The 24,160-nt window shown below is 46.9% G+C and overlaps 1 protein-coding gene across 1 annotated transcript; it reads right to left on the bottom strand.

The window, feature by feature from the left end:
• Window positions 1-398: 398 nt before the first annotated feature.
• LOC135243647 (ATP-sensitive inward rectifier potassium channel 12-like) lies at window positions 399-22,372 on the bottom strand. Its single transcript, XM_064315621.1, has 2 exons — window positions 21,614-22,372; window positions 399-3,061 (listed from the first exon to the last, which is right to left on the bottom strand). The coding sequence occupies exon 2, from the start codon at window positions 2,849-2,851 to the stop codon at window positions 1,565-1,567; it is 1,287 nt and encodes a 428-aa protein (XP_064171691.1). The 5' UTR covers window positions 2,852-3,061; window positions 21,614-22,372; the 3' UTR covers window positions 399-1,564.
• Between the last annotated feature and the right edge of the window lie 1,788 nt (window positions 22,373-24,160).

The following is a 24,160-nucleotide window of genomic DNA, read 5'->3' as shown; positions in this document are numbered from 1 at the left end:
AAAAAAAATACATTGGCTGTGAGCGCTGGCTTTACATCACTCACTGAAATCTTTTTACAGTACCTTTCTGTCTGGAGCCAGCAGTATTTCATTGTGTTGTTTTTCCAGTTCAAGTAAAAAGTGTGAAAAATTAATGAATTTTTTAAATCCCACAAAGAAAGAAATCAGGTGGGCATGTATGAGAATGTCTGCATTGTTTGCTGTCAGCAGATGGGCGCTGGTTTAGGATTATGATCAACGATTCTTCCAGTCTGTTTCATGTTCCTTTGAACTGATCGCACCTTAAAAAGATGGGATAAGATATCTCGCATTCTCACACCAGTCTCCTACTGTGCACTTTCAGCTAGACCCCCTGTCCCCCTGACCCCAGTCCCCCCCGTCCCCGTCCCCGTCCCACTCGTCCCACCCAATGCCTCACTGCCACCTGCTCTGTGAGTACTTAATTTCTATCAGTTGTATTTGTGTTTAAAAATTCACCATGGTCAGACGCTTTGGATGATGTTGAGGGACAGTGATTTAAGGGAACAACGTTTCACTCTGAGGACCGAAGAAGGATCGACCGGCGAAGGGGGGAAACGCTCCTGCGACCACACAGCGAGCTCGCCGCTCGGTCTGTAACCGTAGTTACAACAGTTACCAGTTTGCACATCCCAGTAGCAGTTTAAAACGCATTGCTTTTATTTCCAACCCACACTTCAGGGACATGTTCCACAGCAGGGGTGTCCAGTCTGATCCGAAAAGGGCCAGTGCAGGTGTTTGTCTTAGCCCAGCACTATGACACCTGATTCAAGTAACTAACTAAGAATGGTCTTCAATCAAGACCTTGATAAGTAGAATCAGGTGTGTTTGTGCTGGGCTATAACAAAAGCCTGCACCCACACTGGCCCTTTTTGGATAAGATTGGACACCCCTGTTCTACAGTGTCGTGCTCTGTGACTTGTGGCTACGGCTCGCTAACCACTTCCTGCTGCGGTAGCCTAAATGCGAAAGGCCCTGCCCCAGTGCTTCATACACCATGTTCAGCACTTCCGGAGGGGCGGACCAGTGCACCTTTCCACCACCAATACTACAGTCATGTGTGCCTAAGAGCTAAAGAGCGGTGTGTATAAATAACAAACTGTTAAATCTCTTTAAAATAATACTCCACACGAAACATAGCTTATCTAAGCAAATCTATTTACACTTTAAATATATAAGATAACCTTCTCCCTTTTTAAAAATATCCCAAATCATCGTTCATTGTATTATGTAAAGCTTTCAGCTCGACTTATGAAAAAAAGAAAAATTTCAAGTTTTGATAAAGAAAAAGGGTCGTTCTCTGACCGTTTTCTTTATCTTGGACATTCTTGATAACTCCCAGAGGAAGCTGAGTATTCTAGTCTTACCATAATTTCTCCCTCCCGCCTCAGCAGATATTGCCTGTCTCTTGACTCTGCAAAGCTTTCGCAATAGTCATAATTCTCATATGGCACTTGCATTGTTCGACATGTGTTCATGAACAGAACAACGAAACAAACCAAGAAAAGAATAATAGTGATGCCGACATCGGGTCAAAAGTCAGGGGTCATATTTCCGATTCTCTCCGGTATGGCCGCTGGTCTAGGGGTAGAGTAACCTGCAGTCTCTCCAGCTCGTGTCGGCCGGTGCCGCCTTCATCTAGAACCCCTTCCGCATTTCCCTCGTCCTCCTCGTCCCTGTTGATGAAGGCGAGCTCGTTCTCGTAGCAGAAGGTGTTGGCGCTGGGGACCAGGAACTTGTTCTCTACCATGTCCTTGGCACTGCAGCGAGGGGTGGAGGGCACCTCGAAGGTCTTGTGGAAGTTGGCGTAGTCCACTTTGTACTGGTTCTTCTCCTCGAAGATGACCGGCTCGAAGCGGCGCCCCCACAGGACCTCGCTGGACAGGTAGGAGCTCCGTGCCTGGGTGGTCATGGCCGTGGCCTCCACCATCCCCTCCAGGATCACCACGATCTCGAAGTCGGACGTCTCCAGGTCCTGCTTGCTGATGCCGAACAGGGGGCTCTCCTCGTCGATCTCGTGGAGGATGGTGATGGGCGAGACCAGGAAGATGCGGTCCACGCCCTTGTCGTAGCCCACGTTGATGTCTATCTGGTCGAAGGGGATGTACTCCCCTTCCTCGGTGACCCGCGACTTGATCAGCTGCGCGCGGACGTGCGCCTCCACGATGTGGCTCTTCCGGAGGTTGCCCACCCGCCACATCAGGCACAGCTTCCCGTCCCGCATGGCGATGACGGCGTTGTGGCTGAAGAGCAGCGTCTGCGCCCGCTTTTTGGGCCGTGCCATCTTGGCCATGATGGCACCGATCATGAAGGAGTCGATCACGCAGCCCACGATGGACTGGAAGACCACCATGAAGACGGCCAGCGGGCACTCCTCGGTCACGCAGCGGAAGCCGTAGCCGATGGTGGTCTGCGTCTCGATGGAGAAGAGGAAGGCCGCCACGAAGCCGTTGACCTGGAGCACGCAGGGCGTGAAGTTCTCGTCCCCGCCGGGGTTGTCCAGGTCGCCGTGGACCAGCGCGATGAGCCAAAAGCCCAGCCCGAAGGCCAGCCAGGACACGATGAAGGCCAGCGTGAAGATGATGAACATGTAACGCCAGCGGATGTCCACGCAGGTGGTGAACATGTCCGACAGGTAGCGCTGGGACTTGTCGTCCATGTGGGAGAAGTGGACGTTGCACTGGCCGTTCTTCCGCACGAAGCGGTTGCGGCACTTCTGCCGCGTGTGGATCTTGCCGTTGCCGAAGCCGTTGACCCCGGGCATGGTGGCGGCGCGCGGGCCCTCTTCCTCCGACGAGACGATGCTGTAGCGGCCGGCCCCGCCCGCGCTCATCACTCGCGGGGCCCCAGGCGCTGAGGGGCCGGAACGCTGTGCAGTCTTGAGCTGGCGGGGGGCGCTGATGAGTCCATTGGTGGTGATGGTAAGAACCGCTCCCTGTCCTCAGGAACCACTCCTTGTGCTCAGGAACAGCTCACTGTGCTCAGGAACCTCTCGGCGTCAGGAGCTTTGTGCAAGGATATATCTGTAAACCCTTCCAACAGCCTGTAGAAAGAGAAAATTTTTATTAAACTCGATCATCAAGTTCTGATTCAGCCAAAATCACAGCAACAGAGCCGACTGTTTTGGCTTTGCCCGTGTGGGACATTATAATCTTTGAGTTTTGATGGTTTTGAAAGAAAGCTTTAGTTCTATGTATTCCCTGCTTGTTGATTGGTATGAAAGCACAGCTGCTCCTTTTGCACGAGTGCAAGACAGGATATCATGTACATCGCTGCGTGTCTCTGGTGCCTGTTAGTCCAAAAATATTCCGTAAAAAAGGTTGGAACAGTCAGTGTCTGCTGATCAACAAGTTTCTGAAAACCCCATCTGGTATCATTTCATGTGGGTATTTTTGGTCTGCGATGAATGGCTTTAGAAATGAACAACACGGACGTAAAAATTTCAGGAATAATTATGCCAGAAGCAGACTCTCTTTGTCTTTGATTTTTTCAGGCATTTCAACCCAAACCCAAAACCCACAACATTACCCAGGTGGACCATGTCTGGATATTATCTGGAACTTGGTGGATGGATGGTCTGTTCTACCAAACTGCCCCACCAGCTGGACATGGGCCATGTCTGAAACAGCCTACTGTACTTGCCTACTATTGAGTATACAAGCTGCATACTCAAAATGCTGTAGGCAGATGAGCTGATTTAGACATAGGTAAGGTCTTGCCAGCATGGTCACTGTCTCAACGACCTTGTTGCCAGCTTGGCCATCTCCAAACCAACTGAATCGGCTTTGAACCAGACTGGAATCAAGCAGAAATTTCCACTGGGGCACATGGGGAAGAGTTGTTGTGCTCGATATCGTTTGCAAACGTGACTGCAAAATGAGTTGATGGGGTGTAAAATGCAAAACAAACAGCTAGCGGCTGGACAGTCTGTACGGGAAAGAGTAAGTGATCCTTATGTAATCTGAGACTACAGTACCCTCGGTGTCTGCTGCGGGCTAAAACACAGCAACTCGATAACCTCCCCTTTGTAGGCTCCAGGCGGTGGTGGTGGGGGTGGGGAGGGGGGGTATATAAGCACCGGTTCCTGTACTGATCAAGCTGGGTTTCCTGGTGCTAAAAATGTGAACTGATTAAAATTGGCATAGCAGGCCGCTTAAATATAATATACAGGCCTACTATTGGTGTGTGTGTGTGTGTGTATGGGTGTGAGTGTGCGTGTGCGTGTGCGTGTGCGTGTGTATGTGTGTGTATGTGTGTGTGTGTGCATGTGTGCGTGCGTGCGTGCGTGCATGTGTGTGTTTGCTTGTTGGCCCAGCTTTGGGACATGATATAAGAGCATCACAGTTTGTAAAATTCTCAGTAATAATGCCTAAATCATATTAGCATCTTGCTTTACTAATCAAAATAATCAATCAATACTTTATTGCCATGCCAACAGAAGTTGATAGTAATACCCTCAACCAGTGAATGTCCAACTGCGGAGAGAAGCAGAAGACAGGCTGAATGAAGGGCACACAGGCCCAATCACGGGCACGGGGGCACACAGGCCCAATCACGGGCACACAGGCTGAATGGCGGGCACACAGGCTGAATGGTGGGCATGCAGGCTCCATGGCGGGCACACAGGCCCAATGGTGGGCACACAGGCTGAATGGTGGGCACACAGGCTGAATGCTGGGCACACAGGCTGAATGCTGGGCACACAGGCTCAATGGCCGGCACACAGGCTCAATGGCGGGCACACAGGCTCAATGGCGGGCACACAGGCCCAATGACGGGCACACAGGCCCAATGGCAGGCACACAGGCCCAATGGCAGGCACACAGGCTCAATGGCGGGCACACAGGCCCAGTGGCAGGCAGGTTCAAAGGTGTTGGGCGACACAGAGCACAGACAGACACAGTTACGCGATGTGGGCACACAGACTGCGAGGGAAAGCTTGCTGTTGCCAACAGAACAAACGCTCTTTCAATCACCATGACGACTTCAATTTTCCCACTCCTGCCAGGCTCGTCAAACGAAGCCGTTCGCTCCGAGGAGGAAGGCAGGCTGCTGAGTCACCTGAGCCTCAGGCAGGAACTTCACCTGCTTCAGTTTCACAGGGGCCCCGTTCCCCCGACACATCGCGCTGCACAGAGCTCTGCACTTATAGGAGGAAGCGCTCCGCCATTTTCTGCACTACCAGAGTTTAAGGAACGAGCAGAAACAATTAAAGGTTCGGAACAACGCATAACTGAAGACTCACATTTATTTTATATTGCATTTCCGATCTAATGTTAAGTTCCATTTGAGTTTCTGTGCCTTTTGGTTTAGAAGGACGGAAAGGGTATCATAGTGTATTGCACTGTATGGAATTGTGTCTTATTATTGGGGCATGTTGCCCATTACTGTGACAGTGTGACACTATATGACCAAAAGTATATGGACACCCTTTGGTCAGGGGCTGTTTTAATGGTTTGGGCTAGGCTCCTTAATTCCAGTGAAGGTAGATCTTAATGCTACAACATCCAATAAGGTTCTATACAATTCTGTGCTTCCTCAACAGTTTGGGGAAGGCCCTTTCCTGTTTCAGCATGACAATGCCCAAGGGCACACGGCGAGGTCTATATAGAAATGGTTTTGCCTGGAACAGTGTGGAAGAACTTTACGGGCTTGCACAGAGCCCTGAATTCAACCCCATCCAACACCTTTGGGGTCAATTGGAAAGCCAACTGCAAGCCAGGCCTAATTGCCCAAACAGTGCCCGATCTCACTAATGCTCATCTGGCTGAATGGAAGCAAATCCCTGCAGCAATGATCCAACATCTAGTATAAAGTCTTCCCAGAAGAGTGGAGGCTGTTATAGCAGCAAAGAGTGGACCAACTCCATGTTAATGCCCATAATTTTGAATGAGGTGTTGAATGTCAGGTGTCTACAAACTTTAGGTCATATAGTGTATTTTGTGCTTTGTGCAGGATTCCTATTTATTTTTTTACTTTTTAGTACTTATATAACAAATTCTTGAGATCTGTTCAATGTGTCAGAATTACTAAATGGATTCTTAAGTGTTATGGACTCTGAACTTCAGAAGAGGGAACTGTACCTCATAGGCAGGACATTTCTTGCAGTTTTTCTAAGCATTTTAGATTGGTGCACACTTGTATGTTTTCAGTGATATTGCAAAGAAAAATCATAACTAGTCTAGCACATTGCACAGAAAGGTGCCGTTTGGTCTCTAAATTTGTCCACGGAGTCGCAGCGTTTCCCAGAGCTGGGGCAGCCTCCAGCTGTGTGGTGGTGCCCGTCTGACTGCCTGCCCAGAAAAGCAGCAAGCTGAGTGTGTCGCCATGGCAGCCGCGCTTCTGCAGCTCCGTTAGCCGCTCTGACATCACAGCTAAACGCATTTGCTGCATCACCGCAGGCCACGCCTCCTCCGCTCGAACGCACAACCGTTCCTGAAATGCCAATAACACGCTGCCCGCCCGCCACCTCTGCTCGAACGCAACACTGCCTCTAAACTCCAATGCAATTCCCCCCTGACATTTTGCCCATGAACACCAGCCTGCTGCTCTGTTTCAGACCAGCTTTCAGCAGGCTCTCTACGGCTAGACTGTTTCAGCAGAGACAGTCTGCACTGCAGACATGAACAGCAAAAGGTGAACTTCGCGCCACACTCCTCCATTTTGGCTCGCATTGCAGTTTAGGGAAGCTGTCTGTAGAAGCATTACAATTCTGCCCTTGATTGGCCAGTTCTAACAAACTGCTTTCACTTGCCACCCATTAAAGCCTAAAACACCAAGCTTAAGATTTGCTTGTGTTGAATAGTGTCCATTTTCCCTGCACCACTCACATTTGGCCATTCAGGACTGAAGTTAGTTATTTGCACGGTCAGTCTCTCTGGAATTGAACTTCCCCTGATTGTTGGGAATGAAAGCATTTACTATCCTGCAAAGGGGAACGCGGTGATCGGAAACACTTCTGCTCGAAAGCAGCGAGCGCCATGCACATATAGACACCCAGTGCATTTCTGAGGATGAGTTTGTTTTGGTGAGTCGAGTTTGACCCTGGAAAACAATCCCTTGCTCAGCAGATTTATCAGGGGCATGGCTGACCGAACACTTCACCTGCGTTGTGTTTTCTCCCAACGCCACCGCGTCGGCAGACGAGCCGCGATCACGCGGGCCCTTCCCTCCTCGGCTTTTAATGGACGCATTATTCGGTTTGTCATAGCGGCTCGCTCGATCGCCGCTGTAGAACGTACATTATTAATGGAAAAAACCAACTCCACGTCATTCCCTTTGCCCTGCTGATAAAGAAGCAGACTTCTACTAATCGCGGGGAAAAAAACGTGAAGTGTTCTTTTTTTTTCATCCCTCCCTCCACTTTTTAATTATCATTTTTCTCTTTAAGCTAAACCGCTGGCTGCCGGCCCTGGTGGGCACACAGAGCTAATCCTCAGTCCATTAGGGTCGGTCTAATTGCCATTTTCTCAGACCGTTTAGCCAGAGATCACTCAGCCGTGCGCTGCATTAGCGCTTTCGCCGCGCGCCCGAGAGCGGGCCTCGCGGAAGGCCTGATCGATGCTGGCGGGTGTTTAATGCGGATCTCTTGCTCCCGGTTGCATCAAGCGCCGTTACCGCAGCAACACGCTTCGCTGTTTCGCGCCCCTCTTCCCGTCCTCTGCGGGAACAAGTGCGGGTAACAGAAGCCTGTTAAACCGTGAGGAACCCCCGCCGTTGACCCCTTTAGCACATACAGGCAGGCCGTGTGTTAGCTTAGCATCTGCTAACACACGGCTGGTGCTCCCTGCTAACACACGGCTAGCGCTACCTGCTAACACACGGCTAGCGCTACCTGCTAACACACGGCTAGCGCTACCTGCTAACACACGGCTGGCGCTACCTGCTAACACACGGCTGGCACTACCTGCTAACACACGGCTGGCACTACCTGCTTACACACAGCTAGTGCTACCTGCTTACACACAGCTAGTGCTACGCTGCAAAATCATAGCTAAGGGGTAAACAAGTTTAGCATTCCCTGCTATACACAGTGAACTTCGACACAAGAACACAAGAACAACAGAAGAATGTGTTACTTGCGGCCTACTTGGACTGGTTTTTGATTATGTGTATACTTCCCACATGATGAGAGGAACAATTTTTTTTTACAAAGAATTGTCCAGCATGACAAAGAACACTCAAACGTATGCTACATATTGCCTGCACAATTCAAATTTGAAAAGTTATTATGCCCTATGTCACGGATCAAAGGACACCACTGTCATTATGTACGTTCTCATATGACCAGCCGAGAAGAAACAGTACGAATCATTTTGGAGAAATTTGCAGTGGCACTTTGAAAATCTAGTGACTATGATTTCTACTTTACACATATCATAATACATCATTCATCACCCAGTGTCTAGTTATTTGTACTGTGAAAGTATACACTGTGTATATCAATAGAGCACAGACAATTATTTGAAGCCAAAACAAACGCATAGTAATCAGACCTGGATCAAATACGTAAGTGGTATCAGGAACACTTAAGCATGTCAGTTGAATATCTTTTATTTATTTTACAAAGCCTGCAGGTAATATAATTATAATGGCAATGAGTTTGTTGAGCTTGTTCGCACCAGCGTTTTTGTTTTGCTAATTACGTTTGATGCTTGCAGTGCAGAGATACACATCGGCCCACATTCATGCTGAAGTGTGCGATTGCTGCTGTCTAATTTGGCTTTATTTGATTCAAACAGCCAATGCCATTACCCAAAAAAGTGATTAACTTTCCACCCTGTGAGAACTGCATAGACATGGGAAGCAGGGTTTTGAGGAGGCTTAATAATAAGAGTTAAATACCGGTCACTGCACGCTTGTTACCCAAACAATTAGATAGTAGAGTGTTGAAATGGCTTTTAATCATTTATATTTTGAGAAATAGTGTTGTTGAGGGGTGTCTCCTGGCATAGCCTGTAGAGCACTGTCCACAAGCTCATTACGAGCCGTGACGTCGGCGGTTCGAGTCCGACCGCGCGACCTTTGTCGCACGCCTCTCCCTCTCTCTTCCCCTTTCTTCCTGTCTCTCTACACTGTCCTGTCCAATAAAGCTGAAAAGCTCATAAAAATATATGTTTTTTAAATAATAAACTGTCGTTGCGTGCGTAAACGCATCCCACTCAAAAAAGATTCTATAAAATTCAGAGAAGCTGTACCGCTAACCGCCGCCTGTGGCAACACAGCTACTGGTGACTTTCTGGGGATCAATAAAGGCCGCTATGTGTAAAATAACTTTTCCTGCTTTCTGTTTTTCAGTAAAGCAACTTTGCGACGGTGCGTCTGTAAAAGGCGTCCCACAAATAAAACTGAACTGAAAATCAGCAGCAGGTTTGTTCCGCGTGAGCGCTTGATCTTGCAGCCGGGTGGCTAACGTGGCAATGAAAACACAGGGGGCTCGCGACTGGATGACAGCCTTCCAGCTCGGTGACCCTGAGATGCAACCAACGTCTGCAGCTCTCCAGCTGTGATCTTTGGAGCGTTCTTTGGCTCTCAAACCACCCTCCTCGCTGCGCGTGGGGGGGGGGGGGCAAAATACACTTTCATCTCCACCAGGCAGGTTCACCAGAGCTCCAGTTGTAAAATGCTTAATTATAGCGGGTATGTGCACATCCAGGCATTTGGCTTTTTATAGGCATTGTCTGATTTCCGAAGGTCAACATGGTTTTAGACTCATTTCATTTGTGTTCACTAACCTTCCGCATGATAATGGATGACTACGGGAGCTTGGCGTGTGCGTCACTCCATATTTATACCCCAGTGAAACAGGAAGTAATGCACTGTGCGGCCAAGTTATTTCTTCATAGCTTTTCTTTGAACATTACCTCAGTTAAAGGTTAAATTTCGGTCATGTGCAAGATCAAGCTGATTCAGGAGAGCAGAGACAGAAACGTTCACGACTGAATGCTGTGAGGGAGTGCTGAGGAGCCGAGGGTAGTCACGTGACATTGAAGTCCTTTGTGACGTCATTTCCCTTGCTGCTGATGCAGGGTGTCGGTGGGAATGCACAGTAGCCAGCCCAGAGCCCCCCTTGGGAAGAGGAAGTCCGAAAGCCCTCTAATGCTCTCTAATACTTTCCAAACCCCCAGCTTTATTTCCCCCCTCTGAAGCAGGAAGTGCACCTGGCTCCTCCACCCCTGCGAATCTGACCCAGGTCACATGTTTGACCCCTCCGGGTTTTCGCTTTGTGTTTTCTTTACTGAACCGTAAGCCGTGTCAAACGTTAGCAAGGGAACAGGGTGGGCAATGCTCGTTTCGCGGGGCGAAAGAGAGGCAGGAGGCGAGCGCTTTTTGAAATTGAATCTGAGCGGCGGCCTCTTTTGTGCAACAGGGCGCAGCGCTTAATTTGTTTTTTTTTATTGTCGTTCGCACCTGTTTGAAACGGGCCGGTTGCGCCCGCTGGGTCCCAGGCGTGCCAGCCACACCGGCACAGGAAACACCGCGGCCGAAACGATTGGTTTAACGCTTCCACCTGCTGCGTCGTTTGGGGTGGGGTGGAGGGGGGTGGGGGTATGCGTAGAGACGTTCTTTAAAGGGAGGTTACCGCGTGCGCGGTTGGCTCATGGGTGCTATTGATTTTTAGCCATTGAGTTTGCTAAGAATTCTCCTGTTTATGTATTATATCATTACAGAACATTAGGTTGTATAGCTTCCTAGCAGGCAAGACAGGGAAACCATGTTTAGATTAATGGCCGCCTCTAATTGCAGCCCCTACACAAGATCATGATCTACTGTAAAGAAGGGCTAGTGCCTAGCTGTGTCAGTCATTTAATCATACAGCCCAGGCTTAAACGAGTGATTTTGTGATACGCCACAGAGAATAGACTTTTCTCACGGGCAGTACTTTATTGAATAAGGTCTTTATTGCTATAATTCAGACTGTTATTACGAACGCCTCTCTTAGCTAAGCAGCGTGGTTCTTGTCTTCTTTCCACTACAGTATATTAGTTCAGAAGTTCTCACCCCAAAAGGGAGTGAGGAGCAACTGAAGAAAGAAAATGGGGCTCTTGCGAGCCAGAAAACTGGCAAATGGCACCTGCCGCACCTGCGCCGTTTGCCTGATGTAGAGCGAGCGAAAAAAGGCTAATTAGCACATAAAAGCCCAGGGCTGTCTGGAAGTTCCTCTCTCACCGCTCCGAGCTTCGCCCGGAGTCCAGCACGGCCGGGATTAGTTCGCCGAGCCACGTAATGACCCGTCCCCATGGCAACCCCACACCTCCCACACACCAGCGCCCGCTCCCGAGGACACCTGATGAGCCCCCCAGAGGAAGGGGCCCATCTGCACTCCCGGGCCAGAGCTGCCGAATTAGCAGCTATGGTCCTAGGCCACAGAGCTGTGCACACTTGCCCCCGATGTTTTGCCACCAGCCATTTCTCTTAAGGGGGGGGGGGGAGGGAACAAAGGGCAAGAGAAAAATCCAAAAGATGTGTTTAACCAGCTTTCCTGAACAAACTCCATTCTGTTTAACCAGCTTTCCTGAACAAACTCCATTCTGCCTAACCAGCTTTCCTGAACAAACTCCATTCTGTTTAACCAGGTTTCCTGAACAAACTCCATTTTGTGTGTGATAATGTGTGTGATAATGTGGGATTGTTCTCTCCCCAGCGCGAGCGTGTGTGTGTTATAACGTGGGATTATACAGTGCCTAGCATCAGTATGAGCATTCATGTGTGATAAGGTGGGATTGATCTGTCCCCAGCGGGAGCGTGCGTGTGTAATAATGTGGGATTGATCTCTCCTCAGCGCGAGCGTGCGTGTGTGATTGATCTCTCCCCAGCATGAGTGTGCTTGTGTGATAATGTGTGATTGATCTCTTCCCTGCATGACCGTGCGTGTGTGATTTTGTGAAATGTTGTGAAATAATGTGTTGTGCTATGAAGTGTGAATAGCTGATGATAGGTGGTGGGGTAGCAGTTAACCCCAACCCTTCCCAACGTTCAACTGAAGCCTGAGCTCCAGCACACAAGCTTTGTGCAGCTACCTCCCTCTCGCTAACCTTTTAGCATTTCTGCGCTAACAGCGGGTAAATCCAGCACATAAATCTTAGGCGTATTGGGCTCGTAGCGTATATTCAGCTCATAGCATAGCATTTGGACTAGAGAATGTGGTGCCTGATATTAAAGACTTGTAACTTGACTTGACCTGAGCTCTCCTAACTTAGTACTTACTTGAGACGTGCACATTATTACTTACTGACTTACCCTAACTGAATTGGACGTTAAAGTTAAGACGTATTTGCGACCTGCACAACTGTGACTAGGTTATTTTGGCTATTATTAGCTAGCTCAGATTCACTGAGAAGAAAAATAATGGTTGTTCAGTTTTTTTTTCTTCAATGTTTCCTTCTGGCTCAAATAGTACCACAAAACATCCTGATTGCAAAATTGAGCAGAATAGATTGACTATTTAAATGGTCAAATTGGTCGATTTATTTCGTTCTGAGGTAATGTTTAAAGAAGAAATTGGTGAGTTGTATTCTTTTTAATTGACAAATTTTTCCTTATTAATTGTTAATAATGTATTAGAATGTTATTGATTCTTTTATCACTAGTAATACATTTCAAATATAAAACACTATAGAAGGCACCAGTTATTTTGTATGGTCAACATAAACACAATTAAAGACAATAATATTATTAAAAAGACAATAATATCGAGACAAAAGATCCTAAGAAAGAACATGGAAAGTAATATCATAACAGCAGACATCAATCAAACTCTTATAACCGGAGACATCGATCAAACTCTTATAACCGGAGACATCGATCAAACCCCCCCCCCCCAGCCGTAATAAAGCCAGTAGCCTAAAGCGACTGGCCAGGCTTAATAAAGTTTTGCCCGTTCATATTTTTAGCATGCCAGTGAAAGGGGAGAGGGTTGTTTTCGGTGGGTGCCTGGAGGTATTTGATGAGCTGTTGAACAAGTGAGAGGGAACATCCAGCACCAGCTGGCACCCATCTGAGGAGCGGTGCATGATGGGAGCCAAAGAGGGTCCCTGCTCAACATTCATTTCACACCCCCCCCCCCACCCCACCCCACCCCACTCCCTCTCCACCGAATATTTTCAAAAATAGATGCATCACCTGTGGGACACAGAGAGAGCTTCTTGGCCCTGAGCACCAGAGGTGGGTTTGGTAATGGGAAGAAACCTACGTACTGTACCCACATTTAAACACCGTGATGAATCTCTGACGCTACGGGGGTTGTTTTCTAAAATAGACGCGCGCGCGTGCGCACCCATCCAGGGCGAGAAAATGGCAGAAGCCGTTCGTCTCAGCTCAGATCGTTTTCAAATAGTCTGTTACGAACGCAGCGGAGCTACAGAGGGACGAGGCAGCGGGCCGTGTGAGGACCCTGAGAACGCAGCGGTGTGAGGACCCTGAGAACGCAGCGGTGTGAGGACCCTGAGAACGCCGCGCTGGAGGACCCTGAGAACGCCGCGCTGGAGGACCCTGAGAACGCCGCGGTGTGAGGACCCTGAGAACGCAGTGGTGTGAGGACCCTGAGAACGCCGCGGTGTGAGGACCCTGAGAACGCCGCGCTGGAGGACCCTGAGAACGCTGCCGTGTGAGGACCCTGAGAACGCCGCGGTGTGAGGACCCTGAGAACGCAGCGGTGTGAGGACCCTGAGAACGCCGCGGTGTGAGGACCCTGAGAACGCAGCGGTGTGAGGACCCTGAGAACGCCGCGGTGCGAGGACCCTGAGAACGCAGCGGTGTGAGGACCCTGAGAACGCAGCGGTGTGAGGACCCTGAGAACGCCGCGCTGGAGGACCCTCAGAACGCTGCGCTGGAGGACCCTGAGAACGCCGCGCTGGAGGACCCTGAGAACGCCGCGGCACGCTGCCGCTCCTGACTCCGCCCTTCTCCTTTAACCTGCTCCGGTGCTATCTGCACCCCGCACTGGAAACAGCAGGGAAAAGTAATAGTTTCGCAAGCTAGCGATGTCTAGCGTGACAAATTTAAGCCCAAGATCCAGAGCTTGTTTTCCAGGGCCGGATCTAGAGTGGGGGTGGGGGGGGGTAGTTGCAGGTGGGTGGCAGTGCCACCCCTCCCCCAAAACTTTGCTCTGCCCCCAAACTTTCAATATTGTTCTGGAATAATCAATCATTTTGATCCACCACTACGGTCAACAGACACCTATTTAAGTACATATTTATCGCCGTATTTTCGATTCTTTCTCTGCTCAGGAGCCTAAGCCAATTACAAAGACGCTCTGTTCAAAATAACAAATAAAATTATTTAACTAAGTGACGTAAGTTCGGATTGGTTGGTTGGGAACACAAAGCTTGGAGACTAACCAGGAGTGATGGTGTCACGCTATTTTACTGTTGCATTTTACTGTTGTTAGTGTATAGTGGGGCTTTGTTGGATTTGGTTTTATGCGACGTTACTAGCTATCTTCATACAGATGCTGCTTCTGATCCAATCACGTGTGTGCAGTCTTCCACAGTGCAAGAGTATCTGGCAAAGACACAAATTACTTAGGAAGCAAAAATGCAAGTTACTTTGAGGCAAAATTGACTGTGTTTTTGCATGCAGACTACTACTCAACAATTTTGGTTTCTCACGTTATTGCAACATTGCTGAGAAACCAGCAATGCTGGTTTCAAAAAACCACATGAAGTGAACTGTACCTATAAAACAGCAACTAGACCTGAAACACTAGGTAATGCAAGCTTACTTCGCAATAAACTGATTTCATCGATCAATTAACTGTTGATTAACAATAAAAACCAGCACAAGTGTGCCTTTCCAGGGCCAGAGGACCAGGGATGGGGATGACCACTACCTTAGAGAAATGGGAACATCGTTTTTTTGTTTTTGCGAAAATGCAGTGTCAGGAGCTCCCTTCCTCCCATCTGTTTGGGACGGGACCAGAGATGTCCACTCATTCTGTTTGTGAGATTTAGGCCCTGTTCCACTAGACTGACTAATGGCATTGAGCACTATCCCTGTATCAGTCAAGCAGAATAAAACATCTGTCCAACTCTCCCATCTATTCATTTCTATCCGATTAATGATTTTGAAGTAAAATGCACATTTAGATGTGACACAGTGAAACATTCAGCATTTTGCATGTCACCCAGTGAAGAAATGTGTTGACCCCCAGGATATCTCCTGATCGATGTGGTCACTTCTGGCACTACGATCCTTACTTCACTCTAGTGTTTCTTTTGCGCCTCTACATCATGAAACCTATGCACTTGTTGTACGTCGCTCTGGGTAAGAGCGTCTGCTAAATGCCTATAATGTAATGTAATGTAATCTAACCCCCCCCCCCAACCCCCCCCAGGGAACTAAGGGCAAAGCGGTCGAGCTTCCTCTCCCCCCAGGGCGGGGTGAACCCGAACACACGGGTGGAGGGAGAAGAGGAGGGCCTCCCAAACGCAGCGATGCAGGCTGGGTGCATTTAAACGAGCCACCGTGTGCGGGCACGGGAAGACTCCGCTACCTGGCAGCGGATTACAGAAAGGGGCAGACATCAGCTGACTGGCGCTTAGCAACGCTCCGAGCTGCCTGCCTGACCTAGCTTTGTGCTGCCACCTGAAACGCAGTCTGAAAGACGCCGACTAGCAGCGCGTGCGACTCTTATGCAGAACACAGCGATGCAGTGCTTTGGTGCAAAAAATACAGAAGCGACTTTTTAGAAATCTGTACGCATCTGTTGACGTCTGCAGGTATGTGTTCATACTGGCTCAGATTGGTTCAGTACCCCCCAGTGCCGAAGACAGCGGCGATCTGACGCAGATCGAGGTCACGGTGCCGTTAAATCGGTCCGTCTCGCTGCCGGGGGTTCGAGGTCGCCCCGCTATGACGCGCTCAGCCCGTGTGTAAAAACCGCGGAACGGGGGACAAGCGCTTCCGGCAGGCCGGAGATGGTTTCGCGTTCTCGCCCTTCTGTACACGGAGAGAAATCACCGAGCCCCCCCTCCCCAGCTGCCCGCCACACCCCCCCCGCCCCCCCTCCCCGTTCCGCGTCGTGCCCTGGCGCTCTCCTGCTTCCCCGACGTCCGCCACAAACTCAGCCAGCGATCGCTCCCAGTCAGCACCTCTCTCAACAACACTACACTACTGCTGCAGTCCAAAGGCGTAATATCAGTATTCAACATTAATCGTTATGTTTTATTAGATAATACTTTGCCGGATTTAAAACATCTGTTCAGGTCTTCTCAGAGCTGCCTTCCGTTCAGTTAATTTCATTTCTTTTCAACAGACAATACTTGTTTTATTTCATATTCTGCCAAGGTCTATTATTATGTTGCAGCTATTTTTAAATGAGTTAAGTATAAGTGTCTGGCTTAGAAGTGCAAGACTAGTGTGCTGGCTGCTCCAGTAGTTTCCAGGGCCCAGGCCTGCAGCCTCCTGTTTATAAGGGCAGCCTCCCTCTCCAGTAGGCCGCACGCCGTCGCGTGTGTTCGTACGCGGCGTGAGTGTGACGGACATGTCACAGGATACACGGGGCGTTGTTCCGGCTCGTTCCGCTCGCGCTCGAGCGCTTCGCTGGGCCACAGGCGGGAGCATCAGGAGGCCCGGCGCCCTGAGCGGTCGCACTGCGGCGGCGGCCCCCGGGGGCCCGGTTACCCGCGACACGCGACACCAGGCGGCCCCGTCGGCGCGCTCCGCTGCTTCCTCGCCGTATCGGGTGGCGCATTAATAGTTAAAGACCGGCTGAGCGTGCGGCGTCACGCGGGGACCCGTTCTCCGGTCGCTGCCTCCGCGCACGGCACCCGCTTCCTGTGTGAACGCGATGGCCCCTTATTTATTTATTTTCTTTTTCTACCCATCATCCTTTGTTTCTGACAAAGGGTCTCGCTTCCGGAGAAAGTTCCGTCCGGTGGTGTTTGGAAGCAAATCTTCAGTGTATAACGAGGCATGCGTGAAGTCTTCCTTTAAAGGAGACCAGGACGCATGATGATGATGTCATACGCTATGGGGGGGGGGGGTGACTGTGAGGGATTCCTGCTTCATGGTGCATCTCCACCGCTGACGAAGGCCTGAAATGACGGGAGACCCTCGTCTTCCTCGGCGACGCGGGGAAACCCGATCGGCCCGATCGGCGGGGACAGTCACGCAGCGCTCAGCCGGTCCGAGACGGCGCTCGGTGTCCGTTTCCCCCCCCGCAGGTGTTTTCCTACCGCTCCCCCCACTTAGACGGGATTAGCCACGGGGGGCCACCTGCTCCGGTATCAGCGCAGGGGCTCAGGTACCCCAAAGCGGGCCCAAGCCACAGTGAACCGCCGGACCGGAACCACCTTTAAACGCGCCCCTCTCAGACCGCTCCATGGCTAAGCCCGCGGCTACAAACCAAGACGCCACGGTCCGCTTGCCATTCTCGCGTGGCGCGCCCACACGCTCGCGAGCTCGGGCCTATCCGGAGCGCACCCGCGTAGACGCCACCTTTGGAAAAACTCCATTCCTATTAAACCGAGGCAAAATAACACGTGCTAACCAGCTGCTATTTGAGCACAACGATTCAATCTCTAGTAATGCGCACGTTTGCTTCTTTTTTTCCCCGTGGACTTTGCTCGTTTCTGTCATAATCATTTTGTCTGACCGACGTCCACTAGGGGGCACCACGTCCGGGGTGAGACGCGCAGAGTCCGCGCTCGGAGATTTGCACGGCGTTCCCGAGATTTCACGAAACGTGTTCGAGTCCCTGTAACCCTCGAACCCACGGGAGGGGAACCAAAGCAGCTTCGCCTTCTGCGCCCTCATTTAAATACTATTATTTTATTATGTTTAATCAGATGGGAGAAACACCCAGCTACGCGTAGAAAGAAAGATAAAGATTTGATTCCTTTTTTAGTTCAGCCGCAAATCATTTACATATTTGCTCTTGGACTGAGTATCTTTCTTACAGTATGTGATCGCAGTGACTAATGCTGGGTTGAGATTAGATCTGAGTCATATTGTGATTGTTACTTAATTTGAATTCTGCGTACAGATAAATATAAAAATATAAAAATATTGGGACAGTTGCACAACTTTTGTTTTTTGGGCTCCACACTTCAGCACAGAGGATGTAAAATATAGCAGTGAATATGAGGTTAAAATGCAGACTGGCATCATTAATTAGAGGTTATTTACATCCATGTCGTTTTTTAAATACATAGCTCTCCCATGAAACATGCTGGAGTTAGTGTTAAGCCTTGGACATGTATGGCTGCCACTGGAACTGGTTCACCTATTGTCTTTAATGATGTGACTACTGATGGCAGCAACACAATGAATTCTGAAGCATACAGAAACATCCCATTCATGCATGCTGGGATAGGCTCCAGTACCCCTCTGCGACCCTGCCTAGGATAAGCGGGTATAGATAATGGATGGATAGATACAGAAACATCTCATGTGCTTGGATCAAACAAAATGCCTCAAAACTCATTGGAAGGTGCGGCAGGACAATGACCCCCAAACACTGTTAAAGCAACCAGGGCCAAAAGTGTAATGTTCTAGACTGGATAAGTCAATCGCCCATCCTGAAGCTAACTGAACATACATTTCACTTGCTGAAGAAAAGACTGTAGGCTAAACTCCTCAGACACCCCAAAGGGGAACTGTAGACTACTTCAGTACAGACCTGGCAGAGCACCACCAGGCTACATACCAAGCATCTGGTGATGTCTGTGGGTCACAGACTTCAGGCTGTCATCAGATGCAAAGGATCTGCAAACGTGTACTAAACATGACAACTTTAATTTCAGATTATGTGAATTTGTCCCATTACTTTTGCTCCCATAAAATGGGGGAGACAGTGTATAAAACGGGCTGTAATTCCTACATGGATCAACTGATATGGATTTGAATATCCTCAAATTGAAGGAGAAAATCTGCATCGACTGGATTATTCATTCATTTCAAATTTCAAATCCAATGTGCTGGAGCATAGAGCCAAAACAACAACAATTGTGTCACTGTTCCAATAATTTCACATTTAACTGCACGTATAAAATGTGCAGATGTCATGGTAAAGTCACATCTGTATGCTAAATGTTAAATATCCAGGTGTAATTCCCCTTTAGAATTGAGCAGAAAATCACATTCAGGAATCTCACAATATAAACCAATATAAATGCAATTAACGTTACCATAAAAACATTTTTTACACGGTTACACTCACAGAAGTAGGTCTAAATGACACATTATAGATGAATATATTGTGTCAATGAAAGGTGAATATATTATTTATCCTGAAATTGTTCACTTTTTTCTTTCCTTGCTTACATTGGCAAAAAGGAGCTGGGCTTGATCTGTAAATGATCTGTTGCTGTCTCTGAAAATGTTTCAAGGTCAAATCTGACAATTATAGACGTGTAGCATGAAAAAAAGAATAGTTTCAAAGATAAAGCATGATGATGAATTTTAATAAAATCAGCTATTCGATCTCTCCTTCTCTCTATACATATCTATACACACACACACAAATACGTATATGTATATATAAGAGACAGAGATACGCACACTACTGTAAATAAGAATGATATAATTCAAGTTATTATTAATTGTTGTTATTATTAGATATAGCATGTGAACAAGTAGGTGCTTTGCCATGTTTAATCAATGTTTTCAAAGATTAACGTAGTAGCATTAGTTATAAGTTAGTTAGTTATTAGTATATGAAGTTTCAGATTCATAAAAGAAAAACTCCATTATTAAAGGGGATAAAGCCGAGTTAACAAAAAGTAGATTTTATTCAAATGTAATATAACAATATTTGCCTGAAGTGCAAAGTGACCAACAAGAAATAAACAAACATTTCTGTCAAAGACTTTCATCAGTGCTTAGATAGTCAATGCTCTACTGAAAGACATAAGGAGCTTACGTACTAGGCTAACTCTTGATCAACAAGGCATTGAGTACACCTGTGCGGGTAAATCAGGAATACAACGCTGAGCATAATGAATTCACACAGGTCATCAAATAATCAGATACAGCAGTTAGATAAAGGAGACCAAAGATCCCATATGTAATCAAGAAAAGGGATAAACAACTTAAAACTTTTCATAAAGGACAGCCTTATAAAAGAAATATTGGTACCAGCATCAGTGTTATCGTTAGATATGTAGCCAACATGTATATCTAATGGGTGCAGAGAGCAGTATTTGCTGTTCAATGCAGGTGTGTGTAGATGCATTACCCCGTAAAAAAGTAACAGAAAATAAGAAAGTATTATCTTCTGACTAACTGATAATGACCTGCATGAATTAATTATGTTCAGCTTTGTATTTGTAATTTACCCGTACAGGTGTATGCAATGTCTTGTTGATTAAAAGTATCATATGTACTTAAGTTCCTTTATATAATTCAATAAAAATTAAATTATGTAAGCACTGGTTAAAGTATCTGACTGAAACGTGCTTATTTTCTGTTTGTACACTTTACACTTTGGGCACTTTTTTTACTGTTTCACATTAGATTGAATAAAATAATATATTATTAGATATTACCATTGTAGAAATAATGAATGTGTACTTTAACATGTGACATATTTTAATTTAAGTTTAAGCTAAATTTGTCAAAAACAAGAAGCAAAAGATTTCATTACATGATTTCTGTATTACTGTTTTACTTGGCACTTTGCTCAACAAACATTTTTTTTTTTTAAAGATAATGGCATTAAGTGTCTGATCACTTGTTTTACTGCCCTTGTTTTAAGTGCCTACAGAACGGTCATCACAGTAAAATGTTCAGGGTGAAATCAGCTCATAAATTCTTTAAAATTTAGATGGACACTAAACAGCTTACTGTATAATGTATTATTTTCATGAAATATTACAATAACTGAACATTATTAATCAGGAAATGTGTCTAATTTCAGGCATGGCATTTGTCGTGTGTTTGTAATTCTATTCAAATGCACAGATTGATTTTTATTTTATTACGGAGTAGCAGGAGAGTGAATCTAGACCTCACCAGCTTCATGTGTAGAGGTCCTCTCTCTCGCTTAATTATTAATCAGGGTAGTCTTTTTTCTCATCTAACGAATGCAAAATATTGAAATACTGACGTGCAAGCATGTAAATGTTTTGCAGTCTCAACAGGCTGATGTGCGGTGCTCTCTGTTCGGAGTGTACAGTGACATTACTGCCTTCTCCTCAGTCCTCGAAGTTACTTAACGGACGCTTGGCTGCCCATACTCCCGGCATTAATAAAGCATGTGCGCGTGCACTCAGCAGTTTGTTCGTTAAGCTCGCTTGAGAAAGGTGCTGTTGCATATTGCATCGCCCTCAGATGTCAGAGCAGGTAAAAAAGGGCCTTGTTTACAAGCAGGCTGCGCAATTAAGAACTAGTTGCTAGGATGCGAGTCGCAGCTCCTCACACGGTCATACGGACACCTGGCACACGACGTTCAGAATGTGCGCGCTCAGGTGCTTTCAGAAAGATAATAAATAAATAAATAAATAAATAAATAAATAAATAAATAAATAAATAAATTTCAAAAACACAATAATTCGAAGACAATACTTGCCCAAGTCTGTGGGTGTTGGAAGAGAGTGACTCCGTAAAAATGCCAAACCGCAAAATGTATCCAAAGTTGGGAAGTCTTGCTTACCTCGCAAGGTGCTCCACTCTAGAACTGAGGTTGAGAATCGTCCCTTGTCTTTTCCAGTTAGCCAAACTGCAGCATTTTCTCTGTATGTAGAATGCCTTTCACACATCTATGGGAAAAACCATTCCATCCATTTTAGCCAGTAAAGCATCACCCCTCTGACACTCTTCATCCCTCTCAGTTTGTTTTGTCTTTTCTCTTCTTTCCCTGCAGGTCTCTCTCGGTACGATATTATACTTCCCGGAAAACTCTCCTGGTCCTCGTTAAAACATTGTTATTCTTTAAAAAAAAAAAAAAAAAAATTCGGTTAGCAAAACGAAAAAAAAAAAAATCACATTAAAGAGAGTCCCCTTTAAGCAGGCAGTAATCGGAACACCTGTGGTTGAGGCTGGACTCGGCTGCCGGAGCAGGCTGTAATCTCCACCGCAGACACGCACATGGCACCCTGTCCTTCCCGCTCCTTCCCATGGGCTCCTCCGCGTGCGTCTGTGCGACCGCTCGTAACCGGTGCAGTCGTTAAATTTTCCACAACAACAAAAAAAAAGCGCTTCCACTTATCCTCTTTCTCCCTCAGACACAGTGACTGATAGACTCTAAAAACACTCTGTCGCTGATACACTCACTCACTCTCTCTCTCTTTTTCTCTTTCTCTCTTTCACACATAGTCACAGAAATACTCTACCTATCACAGGCTCTGTCGCTGATACTCTCTCTCTCTCTCAGGCTTTGCTATCTACAGCTCTACTGCAAGCACTGTCCCTCTCCCCCTCCTCCTCTCTCTCTCTCTCTCTCTCTCTCTCTCTCTCTCAAACACACACACCATCTTGGGCTTTTTCTGCTGTTTTCTGTCACTTCCATACACTGACATGTGTTTGCCTATAAGGGTACAAACCCATCTATGTTACAAGTTCTTTCTGTTTAGACTGAATGCATCTTCATTCTGGATTGCATCATACATAATTTGTCTTCACTGGTAACAAATTTGTTTGAATCCTTTCTTTTAAGGCGGTTTCATGTGAATTGTTTATTAAATTTTCTAGCAACTTTATTTTCTTGCAACTATTTATATGGTACTATTTGATAAGAGTCTGATCAACATCACCTGATTTGGACCTTTTTGTCTGTGTTAATTAAAGCAGTGAATGTGAGACCTTTATTGGTAATAAAATATCATCAACACTTGAAACAGATAAATATCCTTCATGAGCATGTTCAGAGGCACATGTTTTGTGACATGACAATTTTTGTGGAGCAAAATTACCTTAATATTTCTGACCACCTGCTGATTCACAGTAGCATGCCTTGGGGCATTTGAGGGTTTTGGGTCCCCCTCATTTATCCCCCTCGTTTGGGATAAGAACAACCGTCCCAGTGAGGCACACAACTGCCCCTCCCTCCACCCTGTCCTGAAAACCTCCATCACATCCTCCTTCAGGCCATCCTGTATCTATCCACTCTTTAACAATGCAAACTGACTGATGAGTGAGCGAGCGTGTGTGTGTGTGTGTGTGTGTGTGTATGTGTCCGTGTATGTGAGTGAGCACAATCAGAGAACATTCATTTAACTAAATAGTGAAGGACAACTTTTGATTGGTGTTACATGTAAATAATTGTGTGGATGCAAACATTTAACACGTGAATATACAATACTCAACAATTTACACTAGTATATTTTCTTCTTTCACATGCCGTATGCTGGATAATATGCAAAGCAGAGATACACAGTAAACTTAACTACCTACAAATCCACCAGATTTGGGGGTTTCAAGTCAACAAGAACATTAAAAGCCCTCCTAGCAGAATTTGTCTCTCGCCATTATGTACATCAAAAAGTACTGTATTGAAACATTTTCTTTTAAGTGTTACACCAAGTACCATAGAAATGCTGCTGTTCACAGAGCGGGTGTTTACTGCTTTCAAGAGGCACGGAAGGTGAGTGCAGATAATCAAGTGGAAGAGAAGCACCGTGCCCCAGATTATAATTACCCTCGGATGATCGCGGTAATGATAGGCAGCATTTACACAGCATCTTTCCTGATGAGAAAACTGAAAGTACCTTTCCATATTTTCACTCATCACGGGCCTTCTAATAAACGGGGCTGTCCCTAAGACTTAAAACGTCCCAGAACCCCCTACTGTCAATCAAAATGGCTCCCGTGGTGCCAACCCCACTGTTCCTTCCACCTCCAATTAACAGCACTGTCAATACCACAGAGGAAGTGTTAATGCAGACCGTATTTCGCACTTGGAACACAGAACATTCCACCTCATGGGGCTTCTATTCACACAACCAACAGCTATCCTACTGAAGAAAAAGTGACTATGGGAAAGTTTAGAAACTTTTGGGTGAGTATATGTAGGGCCAGCAGCTTGTCACCCCTTGTTTTCTCGCATTGTACTTCAGTCCTCCACCCGCTAGAGGTCGCAACCGTCTCTTTGTCAAGCACCTTCTCAAAGAATTATACCATTTGCACCACCTCAATAATCTAAGCTGTTAAAGTAATTGCCACCAATTAAGCACAGATGATGATTGACAGTGATGTTTACAAG

This window comes from Anguilla rostrata, chromosome 17 (assembly GCF_018555375.3).
Source record: "Anguilla rostrata isolate EN2019 chromosome 17, ASM1855537v3, whole genome shotgun sequence".
Classification (NCBI taxonomy): domain Eukaryota; kingdom Metazoa; phylum Chordata; class Actinopteri; order Anguilliformes; family Anguillidae; genus Anguilla; species Anguilla rostrata.
This window is presented reverse-complemented; position numbering and strand designations above follow the sequence as displayed.

Coding starts and splice junctions, on each gene's coding strand:
- LOC135243647 (XM_064315621.1), bottom strand. CDS start 2,851: ATGAGCGCGGGCGGGGCCGGCCGCTACAGCATCGTCTCGTCGGAGGAA.